The following is a 22,970-nucleotide window of genomic DNA, read 5'->3' as shown; positions in this document are numbered from 1 at the left end:
ATTAAAATGTGTCCATCCAATCCATACTAGTGGATCTAAATGAGTTTGCTACCCTAGCAACGACCACATGCAAGATAAGTGGCTAACTCGCTGCTTGCATGATTGTGAATGCAATTAACTCTATTATACTGCATCTAATCTAATATTATCCTTCACATTTTGAGTTCACTTACTAAAAAGTGTCAGATCACCTCAAACTCACAGTCATATCTTTTCCCTGCTCAGCAGTGCAGTTTGTTCATGGCATGGATGTGACTTCTGCACTGTTCCTGTCAGGTTCAGATCATCAATTGGCTCTCAAAGAGTTGTGTGGATTTCTATACGTGGGGTTACATTTTTCTACTAGCCTATATATTTTTGGTCCTGAGCACCACAAGTCATTTAATTTCCTTATGTTATCAGGCAGAGAAAATCTGCAGGTGGTCTCTCTAAAACTCATGATTTGTGTGTTTGGATGAACTGTTCCTTTAATTTAATCACTGCCAGCTGTGTTTTGTAGTCTCTTTTTTTACATGTTGCACATGATATTTAGCATAAGTTGCTTCAAAGGATTTATTTCACTTAGCTCCCTGTAGTAATGGACATGCTTTCAAACTATGTGCTGCACATTACATGCATCAGCTGCAGCCAAACCAATTTGTTGCCGAATACCTTGGGAATCAACAACACATTACATTTCTTCCATTTTCTGAAAAAGCAGATACATTTGTGAGTAGTCTCTTTTGAGAAATACATTTTCTAGGGTCTGTAAGAAGTTGCTAAATCTAGTGACAAGTCTTAAAACTAAACTTTCCAGGCCTCACCCACTGAGACTCAACTCAATGCATGAGATTATTTCTGCTTCCGTTACAGCACCTCTTCTAAGGAATGATTGTACAACTAAAACTCTGCCACACATGCATTCACAACCTACAGATGCACACAGCAGTATTTCAAAACTGGGCCTTTTTTTTGCAAGCTTTATCTTCACAGCACTCTGCACTAAATCACACTTTAGGGAACAGAAGTGTTTGCACACAAATGCAATTAAAGTGGTGTCCATGCTTCAATGACATATTTCAGCGCTGTAACCAGACTAGCCACAAAGCTTCCACAGAGAAGATTTGCTCATGTGATTTTTTTTTTCTCTCTTTTATTAGTCAGATATAAAAAAAAAGGAAAAAGGGAGTTAACGTGAACTTGGGACTTCACAAAGGATCCAATAACACCTTTTTTTCAAGATTAAACTGGAATGCTTGTGTCTGTATGCAAATTTGATTTATGACAAAGTCGTAGAATTCTGATCAGCTTCCGGGAGAAAATTGTGTATTTTTCCTTCTGTGTTAATGTAAGATTAGAGCTGAGACTGCCATCAATCTCAGAGTGAAACAGAGAGGCGAGAAATCAAAACGAGGTCCATAAATCTGAACGAGACAAGCCAAACAACGTGTGTATTTACATTTCTATTGTATTTAATACACTTCCAAGTGGACTCATCGAATGGATTGTTTAGTAAGAGCAATCAGAATAGTGTAAAGTTTGAATTCATAATGTGATGCTGCTCTGGTGAAACGTTTGTGTGTGTATATATGGGATTAGGCCTGGGGTGAATATCTGCAGGTCGGCATAAAGCAACAAAGCTCTTGTGTCTTGAGAAGTGAGAACACGCCTCTTTCACTAAGCATCAGTGCAGATAGAAACAGACAAAGCGATGGTGCCTCTTCACATTTGAAACTGATTGAATTTGACCTGCCGTACTGTCTACTGCTATGCTTCAAACTTCCTCTCCATTTTATTTTTTTTTTGGCACTCAGAGACACAACCTCCCCAATCTGTATACGGGCTTGATCCCCCATTAATAACCTCATATTAACCTCCTAACACTGCAGCAATGTAGAAGCAAAATCTTCTATCACAGCCGTCACCAGCCCACAGCATCACTACAACAAACATTAGAAAGCAGCGGCTCTCTTACCTGTGCTGTGACAGCTGTCTCCGTCCGCGTCCAGCATCCATCCTGGATAACAGGAGCACTTCACCGTCGTCTTGTACTGCTCACACACCTGGCTGCACTTCAGGTGACGGCTGCAGTAGTCCACCACCTCGCATGTCTTGTTGCTGGCGTCTAGGCGAAGCCCAGGGGGACAAGAACACACGACTCCTTTCCCCGGCGCCACAGTACACTGGTGACTGCAGCCCCCTCTGGCTACAAGACACAGATCTGGGGTGAAGAGAGGCCACAAATTCTTAGAAACTGCACAGGCGGTAAGAGCACTCAAAAAGGTTCTTGATGGTAGTGTCTGGCTTTTCTCACAGAACTAGATAAAAAGGTGTATGCAAGACAATACAGTAATGAGTTCATAACTCAGCAGGTAGCATGGTTCACTTGGGGCGAATGGATTCCATTTCCATCACTGCTTTAAAAGCAAAACAGGAAATAAAATATTATTTACCCCTCTTTTCAGAAGAAATACAAAGACACCCATGTCTTGACTTCCTGCTCTCCTATCTTGTTTGTGAAGTAGTGTTTCTGCCCTGCACACACTGGGTTCTTGTTATAAGCTGCCAGGTCACGATGGTAAAAAAAATATTGGAGTAAATGAAACTGGCTTGGCCTCTTTTTCCTGCCGTGATTAGGACTACTCTCCTCAAGTTGGACATGAACAGAGATGCACTCTCTCAACATGAGGGGAAATGTGGTCACAGTTGTTAATGGCGGGTGTGATTCCTGCTGAGCTGGTGCAAATCAATCAGACCCTCAAGGTCCCTCTGAGCAGAAGCTAATCGCCTATGAGGAGCCAGAAACGCTCACTCCAGCTACAATAACACTTGAGGGTCCTGCAGCCCCCCCCCCTCGAGGCTTGGTTAGTGATGCTTTAGAAAATGAACCTCCGTGTTTACACTGCTCACTTTAAGAGATTAGATGGCTAGTCACATGAGATGCCTTCCTTCCCTCTGAAGGCTGTTGGACAAACACATTTGCCGTATAGTTTTTTTTTTCATGTTTAGTTTCTAAGACAACAGACACTGGTTACTTATCAGGCTCTAAGCTACAGTATGTGAAGAAGTGAAGAAGAAATCTCTACTGGGATATTTTCCTCCACTCAACCTCCCATGATATGAGATATGAGATGAAGAAATAGAAGGAAATGGAAGCACGTGTGATGTGGTGCCTCAGCAGGTAAACTAGAAGATGCTTCTACATTTTGGGGTACAGTTAAAGCTAATTAAAATAAATAAAAAAAAATTGCAATAAAATATTCTGCACCTTCACTTTTAATACAAATGTTTATTTACTGGCCTCTATAATTTATTTTCTCTTAAACTGTTGCTGCCAACTCCAAAGTTTCTATCCCTGCAAAAAAATTTGGCAGTCAAAGAAACTCAAGCACAGTGGGAGCATTGGACCATTCAGTACTCCTATCCATGGAAGTCATTATTTTTGACAGCTTTTCTTTTGGTCTTTCTGTTCAAAAGCGATTCCTGAAACACTCCTCTGTAGGCTTGGAAGGTGGCTGCAAAATGTTCCCCATGAAGAACAGCAGCTGCTGTCAGCTCGACAAGTTGTCGTATGTCCAACTGTAAACTGCAATTGTGGAATCTCTTTAAACTAGTTCAGTACAACACAACTGTGAAATAAACGTATTTAAACATTTAGTTAAGTCTTTGTTATGTCAAATTATGTTTTAAGAAGAACCTTCAACTCACTTTCAAAAAGTTGTTGACTGAACTGCTGGGAGTAAACAGTGACTGGTGGAGCCTTTGCTCAAATAACTTCCGAAAGAGAAACAATTCAGCGTATTCTGCATCTGAGGTGGGTAACCTTTTGTACACTGTTACAGATACAGCTTCAGATATTTTAAAGATTTGTCTGTGACCTAGAATTAACATTATTTGTATGCAGAGCTGACAGGCAAACCAGATAGAGACCATAAATAGTCCTGGTGAATTTGAGCAGGATTTCGAGGAGACGGAACCAACAGATATAGAATAAACTTCCTCTGGATGTGTTTGGATGATGAAGGCAGTGACAGCAGTTAACTAAAAACATGAAAATCCAAGTTGGTATTATTCTGCAAATATGAGGCAAGCACATGCACAAAGCCTGCCCTATTTAGGTAAATGGTTACAATTAGGTACAATATTGTACAGCATAGAACTGGCTTGATCCATTTCACACGTCGCAGTGTGAATGGGTATAGCTGGCCAGCCTATCCTGGAACATAAACGCAATGAAAGCTGCACAAGAGGGTTTTTAACTCAATACAGCACAGATGGTTGACAGCAATTAGCATCACCTACTGACTGGCAAATTTCCAAACCATAGCAAACATGTTTGTTTTGGACAATTCCATTTTTATGGCATCAGCTGGTAAAAGTACACTTTCTAGTTTCAACATGCAAATGTCTGCATGAACCACCTTGCTTAGCCTGCTCCCACTGCTGACTTGCCTGCAAATAAAGGACCTCGTACCCTTCAAACACTTTAGGATGAACTGGAGTACAGACTGTGAGCCACATTCAAAATCCTACATAGAAAGCTTTCCCTGAACAGTGATGGCTGTTACAGCAGCATATTAATATACATGGTGGTAGAATGGAAGTTGTAGCTATTATATGTGGGTCTGCAGGGGTCTGGTGTTCACACATTGCTTTTGGCAAATGCATATAAAAGAGATGCACAGGAAAGACAAACATTACCACAGATGGGTCCTTCATCTGAGCGGTCAGCACAGTCCACTTTGCCATTGCAGATCTTATCAGGTGTGAGGCAGACCGAGGTGTTGTTGGCACAGGGGTACTTGGGCGGCTTACAGACAGCAGACTCACAGGACTCTTCATCTGAGCGGTCCTCACAGTCAATGTCTCCATCACACACCCAGCTCTTTGTGATACACTTGCCTAGAGAGGAACACAGTCCGAACAAATTCATCAGCAACAACACACAGGATTTCATATGATGATGGATTGGACAAATGTTTACCTGTTTACCTCCTTTCAACATGAGAAAAATAGAAGTAATTTTTCCAATGGGCCTAAACTGACATAAAATCCTCCTCAGGTCTGTGCTAAATGTTCAACTTAATGAAAAAGACACTCTCTGAAGATCAATATTCCTCACGCTGCTACCTGCACTGGAGTAGAACTTGTAATTCCCTTACTGGAGTTAGAAGAGGTGGGTGGAACCACTGAGCGGGTGCGAAGAAGAAACAATACACACACACATACATCATATTTTTTTTCCCTCCACTATCCCCGGTGAAGCTTGTATCGCAGCATATTCCAATTTAGAGTTTTTCCCATCAAAACACATCATTTGAGATCCCACTGGTTTGTGCTTTTTTACCAGATCAGTGCCGGCAGCGTGGGAGGCTGAGCGCCTATGTGTGGATTTTGTGTGTACTCAGGTGTGTCTGTTTGTCTTCATCTCACTTCTAAGCTTCCCACTTGTCCTGTGAAACACAGAGTCACATGGCACTTTCGATTTAACCCTTTGCATTCCTACCTCCTAATGCGATGCCACTGTGGATACATAAATAAAAACTGTGAGTTCCTTTCGTGAAATATACTTATAGACACCGAAATGTTTCCTTTCAAGCATAATCAAACAGTGTTTGGGGGCTGCGTTTGTGGTAATACACACGGACAAGGAGGTTAATCATTTGTGTAATTGAATTAACCAGTCTTGATTCTGGCAATTTCACCTTGAACTACACAGCAAGAAAATCCCACAGAAGCACAGCACAGTTTGTATGCATCCGTAGAAAGCAGAGGGTGAGCCAAGGATGTGAATAAAAATGAGTGGTAGGCAAAAAAAGAGTGCAATATTATTTTTTATGTCTTCTTTACGATCATGGAAACACTCAAGTTTCATCTTTAATTCAGTAAAACAGCAGCATATCTACAGATGGATCTCCTACAGAGAGGGATCCATGTTTACTTACTGTAAGCTAATGCCATTCCTGAGCGTGGCTGAGCAGTTACTTTGTGTGTCTAACATTGACAGTTATTGCATGAGAACACAATGCTGTACAATCCTTAAGCTGCTGGTTGGTTATTCTTCTTTATTCTTTCAGATTTATCTGGATTTCATGTTTAGTGTAATAAAAAATAATGGGATTGAAAAAATAAAATACAGCTACACTAAACTTTTAAATTAGTTATTAAGGCACTGAATGGTGCAAAGGCCTATTGTTTTTCGTTTGGCTGATTTGGCTGGTTTGCAGAAACAAGTTCAGATTTTAGTGTCTTAACTAATTCCCAAACTCACCAAGCTTTCACCAAATGTCAGCCCCTGTGAACATGCCACTGCCACCAAGATCACCCATGCTCCAATGGACCAGTACCGCCCGTTTTTTTGCGCTCTTATTATTATTACTATTCTTCATGTTCTGCTTCTTTCATTGCAGTATTGACCCCCTGAACATTTTCAAAATCTACCAACATTTTCCCACACGCCAAGTGGCCAAACATGGTTGTGTGACACTGTCGCCAGGCCTAATGGCTCACCAGCAACCGACATACATGTAAATTGGTACACTGATGTATCGCCAGGACACAAGTTGAAACATACAGAAGGTCCGTCATTTTGAAAAAAAAACTGTGCCATTTTGCGTTTAGCACTCCCTGTACTTTTGCGAACTTCTCCACAGGACTCATACCTCATTGTTTTGTGAACATCTACACCTACCTCCAACACACTGTCACAATACAGTGTCTGTCATATAGGACACTTCCCTCACTTCTTAGCCACATGTATGGTGTAGATTAGATGATTTCTGATACTCGTAGTAAATGTGCTCTGGGTGATTATCTATAATATGTTCAGCTATATGTATTTATGCCAGTTTAATTTTTAAGAAACCTTTATTAGTCCCACAATGGGGAAATTGCATAATTGTTCACGGCCTGCATACTTTAAAGGTTATCCTCTTAACAAAATCTGTCACAGTTACACAACAACCTTGTTGCATTTTTAAAATTCCTTCAAATGTATCTGCTCTACATGTTTTTGCCTATTACAGGATTCATTGCAATCCTTTTTACCAAAATAAATTCCACAAAAGAGAAAGATTCTTAGTATCAACTCTTTCTGATCCTCTATAAACTGGACCATCATGCTGGGTTGAATCTTCATAGTCTACAATGAGTGTGCTCTTGAATTGAGTCAAAACCTTGGTGGGTGGCTCTATATGATACACATACATCATTCATCTTCATCTATCAGTAATGCTAAGATGGTCCCTTTGAGAAACCCTTGTTGTATTTTACCAGTGAGTGCACTGTGTTCTTCTGCTGAGAACTGAACAAACTGTACCAGGGCACAGCAGAATTACAGTGAATAATAATTGTGTCTAACCAACCAGTCACCATGCAGCATTGCATCTGTTCTTGAAAAAAAACTGTCAGGAATAAGCGGGAAGCTGCAGGACTAAAGACACACACTGTCTATGTGACCTTCTCCTTGCATTTCTCCACAGTGGAGAGCAGATAAGCCTCTAGAGCCTTCACGAGAGTGGCACCTTTATAAAAGAGAAGAGCGCCATTTGGCAGCTTAATTTTCAGTCATGCAACAACTGAGACTTCCTCTTCTCTTAAGAGCTACCGAGAGAGAAAATCATCTTCATTTTGTTGATGTGTAAGAGTTATTTCTTTACACCTTTCACTGTGAATGTTAAATAATGTGAAGGTCCAAACAGATGAACAGGATTTCTTTTTAAACAGAAAATATGTTTTGTAGATGATGGTAAACATGGGGTCAGATTTTATACCCAGCACAAATCAAACATAATATGTTCAGAATCTGGACAATATTTGTGAGTCATATGCATCTACAGGTTGATGCACCTTTTATACATTTTTTCTTAAGGTTATTGTGTTGTTTCATAACATACTGTCCTCACTGTACCTGTATCTTTGCATGTAAACTTAGCCTTGGGATCACACATCCTCTTGGTGCCCTCGCAGTCTTTCTCATCGCTTCCGTCCTCGCAGTCCTTGTCTCCGTCACATCTCCAGCGTTCTGGGATACAGGTTCCATCTGCGACACAGTGGAACTCCTCCTTGCTGCACTCAATCACAGATGGCAGCACTGAAACAAAAGTAATTCAAGAATGAATGCTTCTGCAGATCTACAGTGCACTGTCACAGGCAAAAAGCACCACAGTAATTGTACACGTCATCTTACAGTGTTTACAAATATTTATTTCTTTCCAAACAGGGGCTTTGGCAGCAGTAATAGGTCAAAGAAGGACGCTGTATATCACATCAGTTTCAGTGTTTATGTTTCCAAGATGTTTCTGTCTTGTTTTATGGCTCTAGTCACTATATCACCAGCAGGGGAACCGCTGTACTGCTATGCTGTCCACCCCGGAGCACTGCAAGTCCTGTACACTGTTCCAGTCTCTCTCTCACAAAACACACAATAATAGCACCAAACAGGATAGCTGTCTTTATAGTAAATGTACAAAACAAAAACAAAAAACAAAAAAAACTCAATGATGTGCAATGATGCTTGAAATTTTGAGAACCTTTTAGTTGGTCTGCAAAGATATGACAAACATCATAGACGCCAACCCAGAAAGTACACAATAGGGAAACCAATTAAATGAGACAGAAATGTTATACCTGTTTATTAATTAATTTACTTATTAATCCAATAAGTACACACATGTGTGAGTGGCAGTGTGAGCCACAAGGATCATATACTTCTGACTTCCAAGCTGGTGTAGACGACCAATCAGCAGTTATGAAAGTAACGGTTCACAGACCTTTAACGCTCACAGATACGGTATGTATGATTGAACAAGTCAGTGTAATATCCTGTCTCATTTGTTTTATGAGGCTACATCTACTGATGAGTGGGGTCATATTTTTGGAAGAAATATAGAAAATTCCCACAAACTTTAAAAAAAAATCTGTGTATTCTGTTTTAAATGTAATTAATTATGTTTTTTTTTTTTTCATTCAGCCAAACCCCCAAAACCCATTTCTTCAACAGCTGAAGCAAAGCTAAGACAAATTCAACCCCCCGGGGTAAAAGTAGAATCAGACACGGGGGAGTGGAGAAGCCTGCAGCTCCCATCAGGAAAAAAGGTTTGATGAATAGTCCACACATTCTGCTGACAGGCAAGTGAGCTGTGAGTTTTCTAGGAGCTTGCATGAGGTTTCTGTGGTAATTAGATTAAATGATTCAACTCCTGATGGTACCATTCACCAGAACCGAGACCAGATAAGATTTTGTCACACACAAATGTGAAAACAAAGTTTGTGGACTCATGCTGATTAATTGTTCAACTTGTAATTACAATCCAACCACTTTTTTAAATATAATTAGTGATTTGAATTGCAAATAAAAATCATTTGCACATTAAATTAGATGCAACAAGGTGCAGTTGTTTGTTTGATGACCTATAATATAACATCTTGTTATTGGCTTCTTACTACCAGTAATTAAAAGTCCCTCTTTAGCACTTGTACAGTGTTTAAAAAATTAATTTGAAATGAATTTTCTTACATGCAGATCCACCTCTGCAGGTGGTGTTCTCGTCGCTGAAGTCGCCACAGTCGTTGTCTCCGTCACAAGCCCAGTGATCAGGGATGCAGCGTCCACTGGTGCATTGGAACTGGTTGTTGGAACAGGATTGGATGCAGCCTGCTTCATCACTACTGTCTCCACAGTCATCATCTGTACGAATGAAAGGACACACCGTTGGTACTGTGTAATGTTAACCAGTGCATTTTGTTTATGAAAAAGCTTTCTCACCCGAATCACAGTGCCACTTGTCACTGATGCACCGTCCATTGGAGCAGCTGAACTGGGTGAGGGGCTCACAGGTGGGGAAGGCTGAAAGAGTGAATACAAAGATATTGCATGTTTTTATATTTTTGACTCGTCCAAACAATACACACTATGCCCATGTAAATTTGTATTTATTTCCATTTAAGTTTTTTCATTAAACAGGAGAAAAGTGTACTGTCAAGTCATTCCAGTTTTCTCTGGGAAGTAAAAATCACATTAAAAAGGATTTTAAAGGATTTTACAAAATTGTAATAATTGAGCATGTATCAAGGTTGTCTAATAGCACACAGCATATCTGACTGCACATTATTTCCAAATGAACAGAGCAGAGTTTTAAAAACCTCAAGAGCTCAGACAAATAAGTAGCTGTGGATCATAGGGTTATTACTAACCAGTAATTGTCATTTAGAACATTTAGACCATGGTCATCTGTATAAAATTAACATGGCGAAGCATTATGGTGTTCCTGAAGTATTTGAGACCAGAGTAAAGATATAAACAACATAAAGTGCCACCACCTCAAATAAAAGTTATTCTAAGAAATATCTGAAGGATTCTCAATGATTGTGTGGCCTTCCCTCGGAAATGAGAAATTCCTCTTTTGATTAAAGCTTTGTACTTAAGTGAGCCTTGAGCAGCAATGTTTTATTCACAACAAACATCACAAACCATCTGTTGATCAATATCTCCGATCAAAAAACTGCAGAGGTAAAAACATACTTGGCCCTGAACAAAAAAAAACAAAACTGCTACTGCTAAAAACCAGGGGCATTATATGTGAGTATAGAAGAAGATAATGGGAAGTCAGTATAAGGTCTCAACATGCAATAAAAAATATAGGTTTCTAGAGAATCATCTACAAAACTGTTCTACATCCATCACATCCACAGCTGCTGCAACATGTAATCAGACAATGAGAGTACATTCTTTAAACAGATCATTATATTTGTAAGACAGGTATCATAGCTTATATAACTATATAGGGCCATATATAGTCCCTCCTTGCAATATGCAGTCCATCATCTCTCGCACTTGTAACAGAGAACTCAAACTATTCCGGTCTTCTTTCAAGCATCAATATCCTTCGCCTGTGTGACAGTAAATATATGAATTCAGATTCCACAGTATTTGTGGAGTGATGACATTGTCAGGATCGACATTTGTATTCCCATCAGATCCCAGTCTTGTTTCCGATTTTGAGATACCATATACACTACATGTCCGAAGCTTTATCGACTTCAGCGTGAAACGCAAGTCTACATTTGAATTGATTTGTTGGCATCTGCTCCTGCTGTCTGGAATACCTTAGGCGCTGTAGAGGAGACATAATATATGTGTCAGGTCTCACTGACAGCACATGACTAGCTGGAATTTAACGTTTGTTAAAAATGAAGCACGGACATGCATAAATAATGAAGGTTTCAAGTAAACAGAGAGCGTTGCTAAAAATGAAACACTGGCATCCATTAATAATGATGGCTTCAAGTGAACAGAGAGTCCAACAGAAGACATTGTGTGACAACTACTAAACTACTGACAAACAAAATCCAAATTAGTATCAATCTCTGAGGCGGCCACCACTGAGCTTCAGGTGTTCCAAAACACACAGTACCTCCACTGCAGCTAAGTGAAGCTGCCAGAGCTGCACAGTAGAGCGCCTACAGGAAAGTAATGCCTGAGGAAGCTCAGACAACAGTATGGGAGAGAATATGTTTTGCTGCACAGCTTGATAATGATTGAATGAAGCCGAGCATGAACTTTAATTACTGCTTACACCCTGACTGTTTGTGACTGCGTATTGAAGCAGCTTAGGACACACAAAGGGAGGCTGAGGCGATACTGCACAGTGCAGCATTTGGCAAACATCAATCACCGTTAATAGCAGATTTAATACAAATAGCGACTAAAGGGGAATCTTAAACCTTTACCCCTATCTTTTAAATGTGTGCTAGTAATTTCACTGCTAAAAACAGCTCCAAACACTCGTTTCCCCTGAAAGATAAAGGTCAAAAACATTTACAAAGAACTGTAAAAAGCTGGGGCTGTTATGGTGTTCCATGAGGTTTTTTTTTTTGCATTAACATCTTCCAATTCAGAACATAGACGGCAACTTTTACTAAGTGAAGCTGACAGATTGGATAATACCACTGAGACATGACTTAACACGGCAGTGAACTACTGTACAAAAGTATGCAGTTTATTCAGCACCACCCTGAGTGAGGACATGTCTACTTCTTGGTCAAAAAAAACACAGCATCAATTATTCAATCTTCAAACTCTCTATTGAGTTGAGCAATGCATGGGGAAGAGAAAATATATTCAAGAAGTCTCAAGTAAGGATAACCAGCTGTGAGAGGTATTTTTATCTTTAAGAATTTGCAGAAGTCCAACAACTTGCAGCTCTGTTAGATCCAACATGTTTTCCAAGTTCCTTTACTAATGCTCTCTTTTAAAATAAAGGGTACAGACATACAGCAGTGTTTGAAAGTTGGTGAACCCTTTAGAATTCTCTTCATTTCTGCAGAATTTTCCCTAAAGTAGTCCGTGAGATCCCAATCAAACCAATGAGACAGAAATATTATTCTTGGTAATTCAATTACTCAGAAAAATGACCCGATAATACATATCTTATCGTATTAGCATTAGCAGTTGATTTGAGAGCCAAATTAAAGTCCATCTGTAGAGAAGTGTTTTTAGTTTACCGGATGAAAATCACGTATCAGTGTGTGCTCTCTTTTACTTAAACAACAGGAATCTATTTAAGGTCTGGACTTAAAGGTCTGGGGTTTAGACTCTACAAATCACACAAATCCAGTAAATCCAGAGACAGACAGGTTGTGTACAAATTGAAGAAAGTGAAGCCCAGTGTTACCCTCTCTAGGAGTGGTCTATCAACAAAGACAGCATGTAATAGTCTGAGAGCTCACGAAGAATCCCAGCCTAACCTAGCAGCTACAGGCCTCTCTCACACTGGCTAATAATATTGTTTATGAATCGATGAACATTGAACAACCATGGTGATCTCCAAAAAGAACACTGCTACCTGTCTGCAGTTTGCTAAACCTCATGTTAGCATGGGTTAAACCTAAATGACATGTTTGGAGAAATGTAAACACTGCATTCCCACATAAGAACCAAATTCCATCACTAAAACATGCTGGTGGTAGTACATGGCCTGTTTTGCTACTCTGTAATATAGCAGTGAATTCTAGAGGAAATAATCTATCTCATGTATTTAATTGGGTTCTCTTTGTCTATTTTCAGGATTTATGTGAATATCTGCTGAGGTTTGTGGTCATATTAATGCAGAGACATACACAACAACTATTTTTGAAGTTTCACAGCTAACCATTGTAAACGAGTCGGGTTATATTAATCACAACTAATGGTAACAAAGGTGGACCCACCTGACCACACCACCACACTAACCACAAACACAGCAAACCAGGAAGCCACATTGCTAGCTGAAAAAAACAAACTATCTATATTCCACAAGGTACCGCTGTGAGGTATGGGTTTATTATGATGTTACCTACCCTGCCTTGAAAGTTGCCCTATCTACACAGCAGACTTCTTTCCATGGTGTAGTGTAAATTCAATATATATATATTGTGGTATGCTTAAATATAAAGAAAGAATAAAGAATCCATCAATAGATTTACTGCAGTACCTATTTCTCCTATAATGTGCTTCCAATGAAAAAAATGAGGATAAAAAAGTGTGATTGGTGCTCAGCACATTTTTCTGTCACTTAATTGGAGGTGAAATATGTAACCACCTCTGGCACAGACAACTACATAAATTATAAGGCTTCAAGTGCAGAAGGCAAAGTGAGCCTATGATCCATACTGACCGACATAAATAGCAGTATTAGTCACACCCACACAAAGTGGCGTTTGAATGACATGTGGTCTACAGCTACGTGTGACTCACTGCATGATATTTCATCTGACATATCCCCGCAGTCGTCCTCGCGGTCACAGCTCCAGGCTTGAGGTATACATCGCCCGTTCTGGCAGGAAAACTGGTCGGCTTGACAGGGGTGGGCTGAGAGAGAGGAAAGAAGCCACTTAATTCAATCACACTTGCATAAGTCAATGCAGGATGTGCACAACAACTCTAATGATCACTAGATCACCAAGATGTCAATGTCCGGCCAGCACACACTCGTTATCACTCAATCACACAGCGTGGAGCGAAAGGTCTGGCACCCACAGAAAAAAAAATGTGCTGTTGCTTGATGGGCCGTCAGTTGCATGCTGGTGGTTATGCACATGACAGCACACAAGCGATGTCTTGCTGATGTGGGATATGCACGTCAATCTGCCGACGAGGGAGCATTCATCATCTTCTGACTAATGCTCCCTGATTGATCCTCTAAGGATAAAAAGCTCCTGAGAGGCACCATTGAGAACATGGGAGGCGATGTGATGTGCTGTAAGTGTTCCTGACAGATAGTTGCTCCTCATAGGTGCTACAACTCTTTGATACTATAGAGTGCTCTCACACAATGAAATTGATTACACTGTTCCGAAGAACTTTAAGAGCCTCAAGTTAGAGCAGTGATGGCAGCCTTGACAACACCTGACACCTCAGTTCTAGTCTAAAATGAAGAAAGCACATCTGAGGTGAGGCAAATTTTTATCAAAAGAAAAATACTGCACACCTTAGTGTATAGATGAGACAGCTGCTTGATCTTTAATTCTTACATAAGCTTCAAAAATGGCATCAATCCCCCGAACACCAGTTCAGAAGCACATTACACTATTCTGATGTCACTACATAAGATATTGTCTCTGATGATGAAGAATATGACAGATGTCAGATTTAGTCAATTATCTGCTATGCTCCCATGGCATAGTAACGAAATGTATTCTAGTACATACCTGAACATGTGGTGTTGGCCTCATCTTCGTTGTTACCGCAGTCATTCGTTCCATCACAAAGCCATCTTTTGGGAATGCAGCGATTGTTGCTGCATTTGAACTGGTCAGTGGGACACGTGTGGTTGTCTGCAAAAAAGTGCACAGTCAGTGACCTGCCAGTCAAAGGAGGCATACAGCATATAGCAAGCCTCACTTGGGAGCTGTATGGGTTAATACCATATATATACATATAACATATATATGTTACATGTTTCAAGATAACATTTAATGTTGCATTAAGAATATATGAAAACCCTCTCTCTATGGCCCAATGCAGCAGGTAAAACAGCTGAGATCAGCTTTTGTAGGCACACAAAGAGTGCTCTAACAAGAAACACATATTTAGTGGTGTGGTTAAATGTCCTACAGAATAAGGAACTTTTTAACCCACTGTGATAAAATGTGGCCCCTCATTTAAATTACTTATAATTAGTACAACACAAGAGGCAACAGACTGGGTAAACTGAGCAGTTCAGCAAATTTTGCCAACACATGTGAATTAGTCAATCACAGGTGTGACCAAATCATTTCCAAGACTCACACGTTGTAATTAGCACTGTCAAGCAGTAAAATTCTTGCAGTGTAGAGCCCAGCTGTTGTGAAGGAGTGGTGCAGCTGATGGCTGGCATGGACAAAACAGTACAGTTGTGTAAAATGAGATCAGGTTTCGATTGGCTTCATTTTATAATCCATTACAATGTATTTACGGTTGGCTCAGGACATCTCTTAATGTTTCACATAAGACTTTAGGGATAAAGGTGTCATAATAGAGCATATTTGCAACTTCTTAAAGGCACTTAAAAAAATCAACTAATCTTAATTCAATACACCAGCAAGGCACATTATCTCAAGTTTTTTACTGTGTAGAGTCTAACTCGTGTTTCTCCTTGGTGGTTTGTCCTTTAATTAAGTGTGATGAAGTCTCCGTTACATTTTTTACAGTCTTCTTAAGTATATTTGTTATGTGGTTTTAGCGCATTGATTTTTGTTTTATTTAAAGCCGCTTTCAATTTATAAAACATACTTTACTGGAAGTCTCCGCCAAGCTCCTTATTTTCTTTTTACCCTTGTCATCTAACTTTAATTACACATTGACTATTCAAATTCATTAATCCTCGCCGCTCATCAATCACACTAAATGAGCGATTCTGGGCATACTGTAACATCGTACATGATGAATCATAACGCAATTCCAAACATGGTGATGCTTGGGGTTGGGAATATATGAAGATTTCAATATCAGATACTGCAAGAAGGTGTTGAGCTGAGACCAGTGCTATCGTCAAATGAGTTCTGTAATCATCTCATGTCTTGTCCATCCATCCATATATCTTGATTTAACAGCTACATAGACAGCAAATTCCACTTAGCATGCCAAGAAACTGACCAATACCATGAAGCATGCTGCTACTTAATTTAGTACTGCTCACAAATCCCCCATAAGACTCCATACCAAACAAAATAAGTTAGATGATTAGTAAAGTATAAGACATCCCAGCAGTGCAGATAATTGATTTTTCATTCAGATCGTCCTGGCAGCGTGATTATATTATGGTACTGAGAGAAAAACAACCCAGCATCCAAGCATCTAACATCATGTTTATACAACTGATTTGTTAAATAGCAAATCCACTTCAGCAAGGGGAGACAGCAGTGTAAGAGGAGGAACACTTTACACCCTGCTTCAGTGACATTCAGGAACATGGAAGCTGACAGCAAGAGAGAATTAGCCTTAAAAAGCTTAGGTTTTTTTCCTTGCTTGGCTCATGGCTGTGTGAGTAAGAGAATCAACATCTACAGTGTCTGTACATGTCGATGTATTTTTATGCTGGAGTGCGGTGCCCTGCCTGCGGTCTAATTTTAAGATCCTTACAGCAGCTGTGGCTCTCCTCGTCACTTCCATCCAGACAATCATCGTCTCCGTCACACTTCCACAAGGCCCGTATGCAGCGATGATTGTGGCACTGGAACTCATCACTTTTACATCGCTGTGGCTCTAAACTGCTGCTGGAAGCTTCTGGGAAAAACATTACAAGTACAGACCCTCTATGAAGTATGTGTTTAGGTGAGATTATTGGCACAGCTATAATCACACACAAAACATGTTAATAATGTCTCATGACCCCGAGTGCACCAACTGAGATTTGGCTTGTATTCCTGGAAACCTACTGGGATAATTTCCCACCTGTATTTTTTGTTTATTAGCAGATTTGCATGCAACAAAGATAAGGTTATTATTTGATTTCCATCCCACAGGATAAAACCAGGATTGCTGAATACTGGGACAAGATGATCTTAGGCCTCACGTTCCATCTGATTCATTATGTCCTCCTACCTGCGCAGGTGACATTGTTCTTCTCCAGAACCTGGTTGTCAGCGCAGGCACACACTCTGCCTCCTGGGATGGCAAGGCAGAGGGTACTACAGCCTCCATAATTCACGCTACATGCGTTGTCACCTGGAGAAACAGATCCCAAACACAGTAAGGTGTCGTGCTCATTGAAAGCTACAATTTCTAAACCCAGATTAAGTGTCACATGGTTCTGTTTTTTTGTCCAATTTCCCACCTGCACAGTGAAGAATGCCGGATGCTTTAAGTCCTACTACCTCGCTGATACAAAACTCATTTTCTACCTTAAACTCAGGACACACTACACAATTTTACCCACCCTTCGTTGTTGTGCAAAGTCTGCGACAGTCTGCACCAGTCTGCATTAGTTGGGGACAGTCGGCATCAAAATAATTAAGCTGGGGAAACACTACATGACTTTCCTAGTCTTAAAGGTAGGGTAGGAGATTTCATTCAGATGCACTTTTTGTTAAATAAGTGTAAGTTCTCTTTACAATCCGATAGCAACCAATTAGTTTCGCTTTAAAACGAAGAACATTAATCATCTGTGGAAGCTATAAAACGCTAAAAATATCAGCCAATCCTGCGAGGCGCCCCTGCGCATATAGTTGGCTGGTTGTCACTCTCTTCCTGCTCTGTGTGCACCAGAGAGGTACGTGCATGATGGCCGAAGTCACAGACTGGTTGGGAGGTGTGGCTCGGGGTGAACTCCGAGAGAAAGTGAGAGAAATCTGGCTGACTCACTGAGTTTTCAAAATCTCCTACCGTCCCTTTAACAGATTTTAGGAGGACACACTAACAGACTGGCTTTGAAAAGCTAATGCAGCTAAAGCAACAGCTAATGAAAAGAGAGGTGGACACAGGAATCAAAACAACGGCTCCTACACTAACTGACTTCAACCCTGTTTTTTTTTCTTCTTTGTGTGTGTGTGTGCAAGTAGCCAGTATTTGCTTATTGTTTTTAGTACTATGTGTATATACTACCTTTTTATGTGTGTGTTGTATGTACCTGGGGATCAATAAAGTATAACATCTGGCTCTTTATCTGTACAGACTGTGAAGGTTGTGTAGTGTGTCCTCAGGTTTAGACAGAGATGATCTATAACCATACATCAAGTGAATTAAACTGTGGTTGAAAGACATTTGACATTTTTATCATTCTTGCAGTAATAATTTGTCTTTTTGGACAATGCTGACATTCTGCAATGGGAAAAAAGTCACATACAAAGTTAAGGCATGTGACACCTTTGTCACTTTCATTTAACACAGGGCCCAAAGCCAGCGCCTGAGCCAATGAGATAAAGCTTTTGGTTCTATAAGAACCAATCAGTAATACTCAGAGTACTGGACAGCCAATTAATCTATTCTGTGACATGAACAAAAGAAAAAAAATGTCCAGCAAATTCTCTTCCTAGTGAGAAACTAGGCTGTGCATACAGCACTTTTCCACTGGGAAAATACAACTTTAATGTTCTTAATAGACATTTTGAGAATGCATGAAACCACATCAATGGGCTGTTTAAAATAATATTTCTACTTTGCCCGTGCAGTGGGTGTCTGAGCACTGATTTTGCATGCCTGTTATGGAATAACAAAAGAAACGCCTTTTTTTCTTCTTCCTCTGAGAGCCGGTGAAGCTCTCCGCTGACAGTCACATCGGCCACCTCTCCTATCTGTTCTGCTTAGCATTCTAACAGCATGAATCCATCATCATTTGTTACAGAAGTGAGCAAAGCCCTCCAAACCTTGGTCATCTTATTTAACTTCATAAAGCAGAGCCCCAAGTGATTTGAAAGCCACTGTCACTACCGATCAATGCACTGGTTTACACCATGAAATCAGAGACCAATAGGCATATACGCAACTCCCCGGTGTATATATCATATAAAGTGATCTCCATTACAGAAGGGAGTATAGAGGATGTCTGGACATGCGGCACAGAGAGGTTCTATCTCCAGTGCAAAACAGCCACTTTCTCTGTTAGGGTTCAGCGGCACTGGATAAGGACTAAATGAAGGGAAAGCAGCCAACCTTGCTGACTTTGTGCATCATAGACACGCAGGCCAAATAATGGTGGTCTCTCGCTCCGTAGCAGGGTGACATCGCCCATGGACAAGTCCAGCTGGAATACCGAAGCATTCATGTACTCCGTCCAAAAGATGAAATTACGATAATGAGAGATTCCGAATGGATGGTTTAGCTCTTTTCCGCTGTACACCACCTGCAACAAGAAGCAAACACACAGTATAATCAAAGGATTAGGAGAGCGATGGAAGGACACCATCAGCAACAGAAAAAAAATCAATCATCTCAAACAGGGTTCTGGCTGTTTGAATATGGGCTCAGAAATGATTTGATCACAGTACATGATAATTGTGATTCAATTTCTTCTTCACAAATGTATTCAGACAGAGCTGTCTGCTTATAATAATGTTTGCTAGAATGTTGGCATTGATTAAATAGCATTTGCAAATAATTCATTAGCTTAATATGCCAATACAAATACAGTCGACAGGAGGAGTTTAGGATGGGGGGACGTGCTGTGCTGTGAGCACTTGTTGTGGGGAAGCGGAGCAGATTTCAGTCAACCCGCTGGATAACATATGGATAAAACACTTAAAATGCATGTTGTTAATATTCACAGTAACCACTCATTGAGTATAAACTTAATAAAGCAGTGATATAGAGTATGGTTAACTTACTGCACAAAAAACTTACAAACAAAATTAATTAAATAAAATCTACGTCCTAATGAGCTGACATGTCAAATTGTAGCCTTTAGCCCACGCTTAAAACATTTTAAAATCTAACTAACTCTAAAGCTTTTAATAGACAGCAATGTGATTTGTACAATTGTTTTTTTTTTCTTCACAATGCAGCAAATGACAATGAATAGCACACACCATTCTTCCCATCCCATTCAGGTGAATCTTCTCTATGTGATCGTAGTAGGCGTCACACCAGTACATGGTGCTGGTACTGTGGTCCAGAGTCAGACCGTTGGGCCACAGCATGTTGGATGTGACGAAGATGCTGCGGTTGGATCCATCCATCCATGCTTTTTCTATCCGTCCTATGCTGTCATTGACCTCATCCTCCTCCCAGTCTGTCCAGTACATCCAGCTGTCATACAGAAAGGGTTAGGTACACAGTAAATATACAGAATGTGACCATAAATGGACACCATATGCAGGTCTGCTAATAACACACCTAGCTGGTCTGTTATTAGTTGTAAATGTGGGAAATTTTAATGCTGCGCACCACTATATCTTCAGCAAATGATTGTCTGCAATATTGATTGATTATCCATGATTGATCAATCAATCAATACTGGTTCCAGACTGACAGATCCAAACTTCCAATTAATAACTAATTGTTGCAACTCTGGAGCAAAACTATTAAATAACTGTGTTTGTAAAATGAATCAAGATAAAGATTTTGTCTTCTCGGTTTGGTGTGGAAGAACCCAAGGCCACCCAGTGACGGACCTCATCACCCTTCGTCAGACTTACAAACAACAACAACAAACAACAAATATACGGTATGCCATATACACCTATGCCACATTTTTCAATATCTTTTGGAGTTAGGTTTAGTAGATCCCCTCTAGTTAGGTTTAAGCATGAAGTTTATTTGGCTAGGACAGAAAAATCGTCTCTGTCACTGGCACTACTCCACATATTTGATGATCCATTCATATCTGATGCTGTCAAACCGCCCTGGATATAGAACTTGACAGTGACCTAGGTTTATGTAGGACATGTTTGTTGCATCAGCGGATAATAACCTGCTCCAAACTAACACTGATCACATCTCACACTCAGGCTAAGGCAGTTCATTTTAGCAGTCTGCTGCTCATTCATCTCTCACTTCTTGACAAGCTGATGTTAAGCGGTCGTGGTTGCTGTTCTCTCCACCAACATCCTCCTGCTTTGATTTCTTATCAATCAATATGGATGTGACAGCATGTTTCTGCAAGTCTCTCTCAAAATGATCTGTGTGAATTTTGTTCTTCCTGCCCATGGGAAGCCTTGAGAGTGCTCCCATGCTGATGCTTTCACATGCTGCTTTAACTCATAGAGAGAGCATTATAGAGAACACAACCTGCACTGATAAATGCATTACATATATCTAAACATGAATTGAGAAAACATCACAAAAAAGTGTTCCCTGTTGGATTAAAAAAAGAAAAAGAAATCCAGATTAATAAAACAGTTTGGCAACATGGTTGTCAAAAAAGAAATATTGTTAAAACTATTCATGCTTATCAAGCTAAAGTCCTGCTTGACTGAACATCAAGGCAAAGTTAGACATCTCATATTTCCCACCAAAAATGTTGTGTATGCTGAGAGTACGGCTCTCAGTGGGCCGCTGGTATATAAAACATGATTGGGTCAACGATTTGACGCGATCTTTTCTCTAGTAACCGTGCCCGGGGGATTTGCTCTATTTGAGTGTTGCTGACTGAGCCGTGTGGCCCCTTGTTACTCATCAGTGATAGAGGGCTGGCTAAGGGAAGATGAAACAGAATGGGATATGGAGGTGAATGAAGACTCCCCCTGTCTCAAAGTCGTCTTTACAACCTCATGAATAATTCACACTGCGCTTCAGCTTCACACATGTGCCTGCACATATAGCCAGACAGACATACCCACCCACCTTATCAGATGGACAGCATGAATTTGCTAAGTCATAGAAGAAGAATGTTTCCACTGACTGAATATGATAACTGGATATTATTATTATCGTACTCCATGAAAGTTAATCTGTGAAGTAACCTCTATGAGAGACCAAAATTGCCAAAATCAAAACTTAACATTTAAAGTAGCATTGTAGCAATATATGTAGCATTAATGAATTTATGAAAAAAGTGACAATAAATTGCCATCTGTGTTTTATTGTTTTCAGTTGCCAAATAATTAATTCATAGATTCAATTTATTCTTATGTACTTTTTAATGTAAGTTTACATCATTACTTGACATTTATTTGGCTTCCCCAGTTCAGTTTTTAGAATCTGCCCCTTCTGAGTCATTTTTGCCTTGAGGTTAATCTACTTTAAATATTATACTGTGATACACAGAAATATGAATGTGATATTGTCACTCTTTATAAATTAATTGAACTTTATTTTACTTCATACATTTTCTAAGTTGCCATTGTTAAAAAAATATCTAAAATATAAAACATACAATATATATATATATATATATATATATATATATATATATATATATATATATATGTGTGTGTGTGTTTATGTGTGTGTGTGTGTTTGTGCACACGTGTGGATAGACATGTATTGGATTCTTAATGCAGCAAAATGGAGCGATATGACACTATTAAGTTGACACTGGTAGTCCTTATCATGTTAACACAGACTGGAGGTGGCAAACAGAGCTGAAAATAAGGTCTCCAGAATGCAGTCAAGAAAACTGTTGGAGAGGTAGATCTATTTCACCTGAAGAGACCCTTCCAGCTGAGCAGATAGTGATCAAAGGACTGTCGGGTTCAGGCTGAATGCTCCATCAGAAGCTCAGAAAGCTGCTCTTCTAATCATGTGAGCTGTCAGTGGGAGGGTTGCAGTAAAAGTTTTTAATCCTAATACAAAAAAAAAAAAATGGTATGTTGGCATCCCCAACACTTTTTCTACAGGATATCTGTCAGGTCTCCTCATTAGTTTTGAAAGTTTGAGGCTGTGCTCTCATTACATTATTTTCCTTTGTTTCTTTAAACATGACAGTGACATTGGTGTGATGTGATAAATGCCAATTTCCTTCCATATCAGGCTTGTGTTACTGTGACATGGACGTGACTGGTATATTATTGTTGGAATCAGTGTCATTAGGGATGGAGAACAAGACACAATCCTAAAAAACAAGAATAAATAAGAAAAGGAATATAAACCAAGGTAT

At 39.8% G+C, this 22,970-nt stretch overlaps 1 protein-coding gene across 1 annotated transcript in view; it reads right to left on the bottom strand.

Moving 5' to 3' along the window:
* The window catches only part of lrp1bb (low density lipoprotein receptor-related protein 1Bb), a 239,100-nt gene that overhangs the window by 96,535 nt on the left and 119,595 nt on the right, over nucleotides 1–22,970 (bottom strand). The window contains exons 13-23 of the mRNA XM_028393416.1: nucleotides 19,960–20,179; nucleotides 19,088–19,277; nucleotides 17,042–17,164; nucleotides 16,580–16,723; nucleotides 14,668–14,793; nucleotides 13,715–13,828; nucleotides 9,746–9,826; nucleotides 9,497–9,667; nucleotides 7,889–8,071; nucleotides 4,681–4,881; nucleotides 1,955–2,200 (exon numbers count right to left, since the gene is read on the bottom strand). Coding sequence (XP_028249217.1) covers nucleotides 1,955–2,200; nucleotides 4,681–4,881; nucleotides 7,889–8,071; nucleotides 9,497–9,667; nucleotides 9,746–9,826; nucleotides 13,715–13,828; nucleotides 14,668–14,793; nucleotides 16,580–16,723; nucleotides 17,042–17,164; nucleotides 19,088–19,277; nucleotides 19,960–20,179 — 1,799 coding nt within the window. The remainder of the gene's footprint in view (nucleotides 1–1,954; nucleotides 2,201–4,680; nucleotides 4,882–7,888; nucleotides 8,072–9,496; nucleotides 9,668–9,745; nucleotides 9,827–13,714; nucleotides 13,829–14,667; nucleotides 14,794–16,579; nucleotides 16,724–17,041; nucleotides 17,165–19,087; nucleotides 19,278–19,959; nucleotides 20,180–22,970) is intronic.

This window comes from Parambassis ranga, chromosome 21 (assembly GCF_900634625.1).
Source record: "Parambassis ranga chromosome 21, fParRan2.1, whole genome shotgun sequence".
In the NCBI taxonomy this organism is placed as follows: domain Eukaryota; kingdom Metazoa; phylum Chordata; class Actinopteri; family Ambassidae; genus Parambassis; species Parambassis ranga.
Note: the sequence above shows the minus strand (reverse complement) of the source record. Positions and strands in the feature narration are given on the sequence as shown.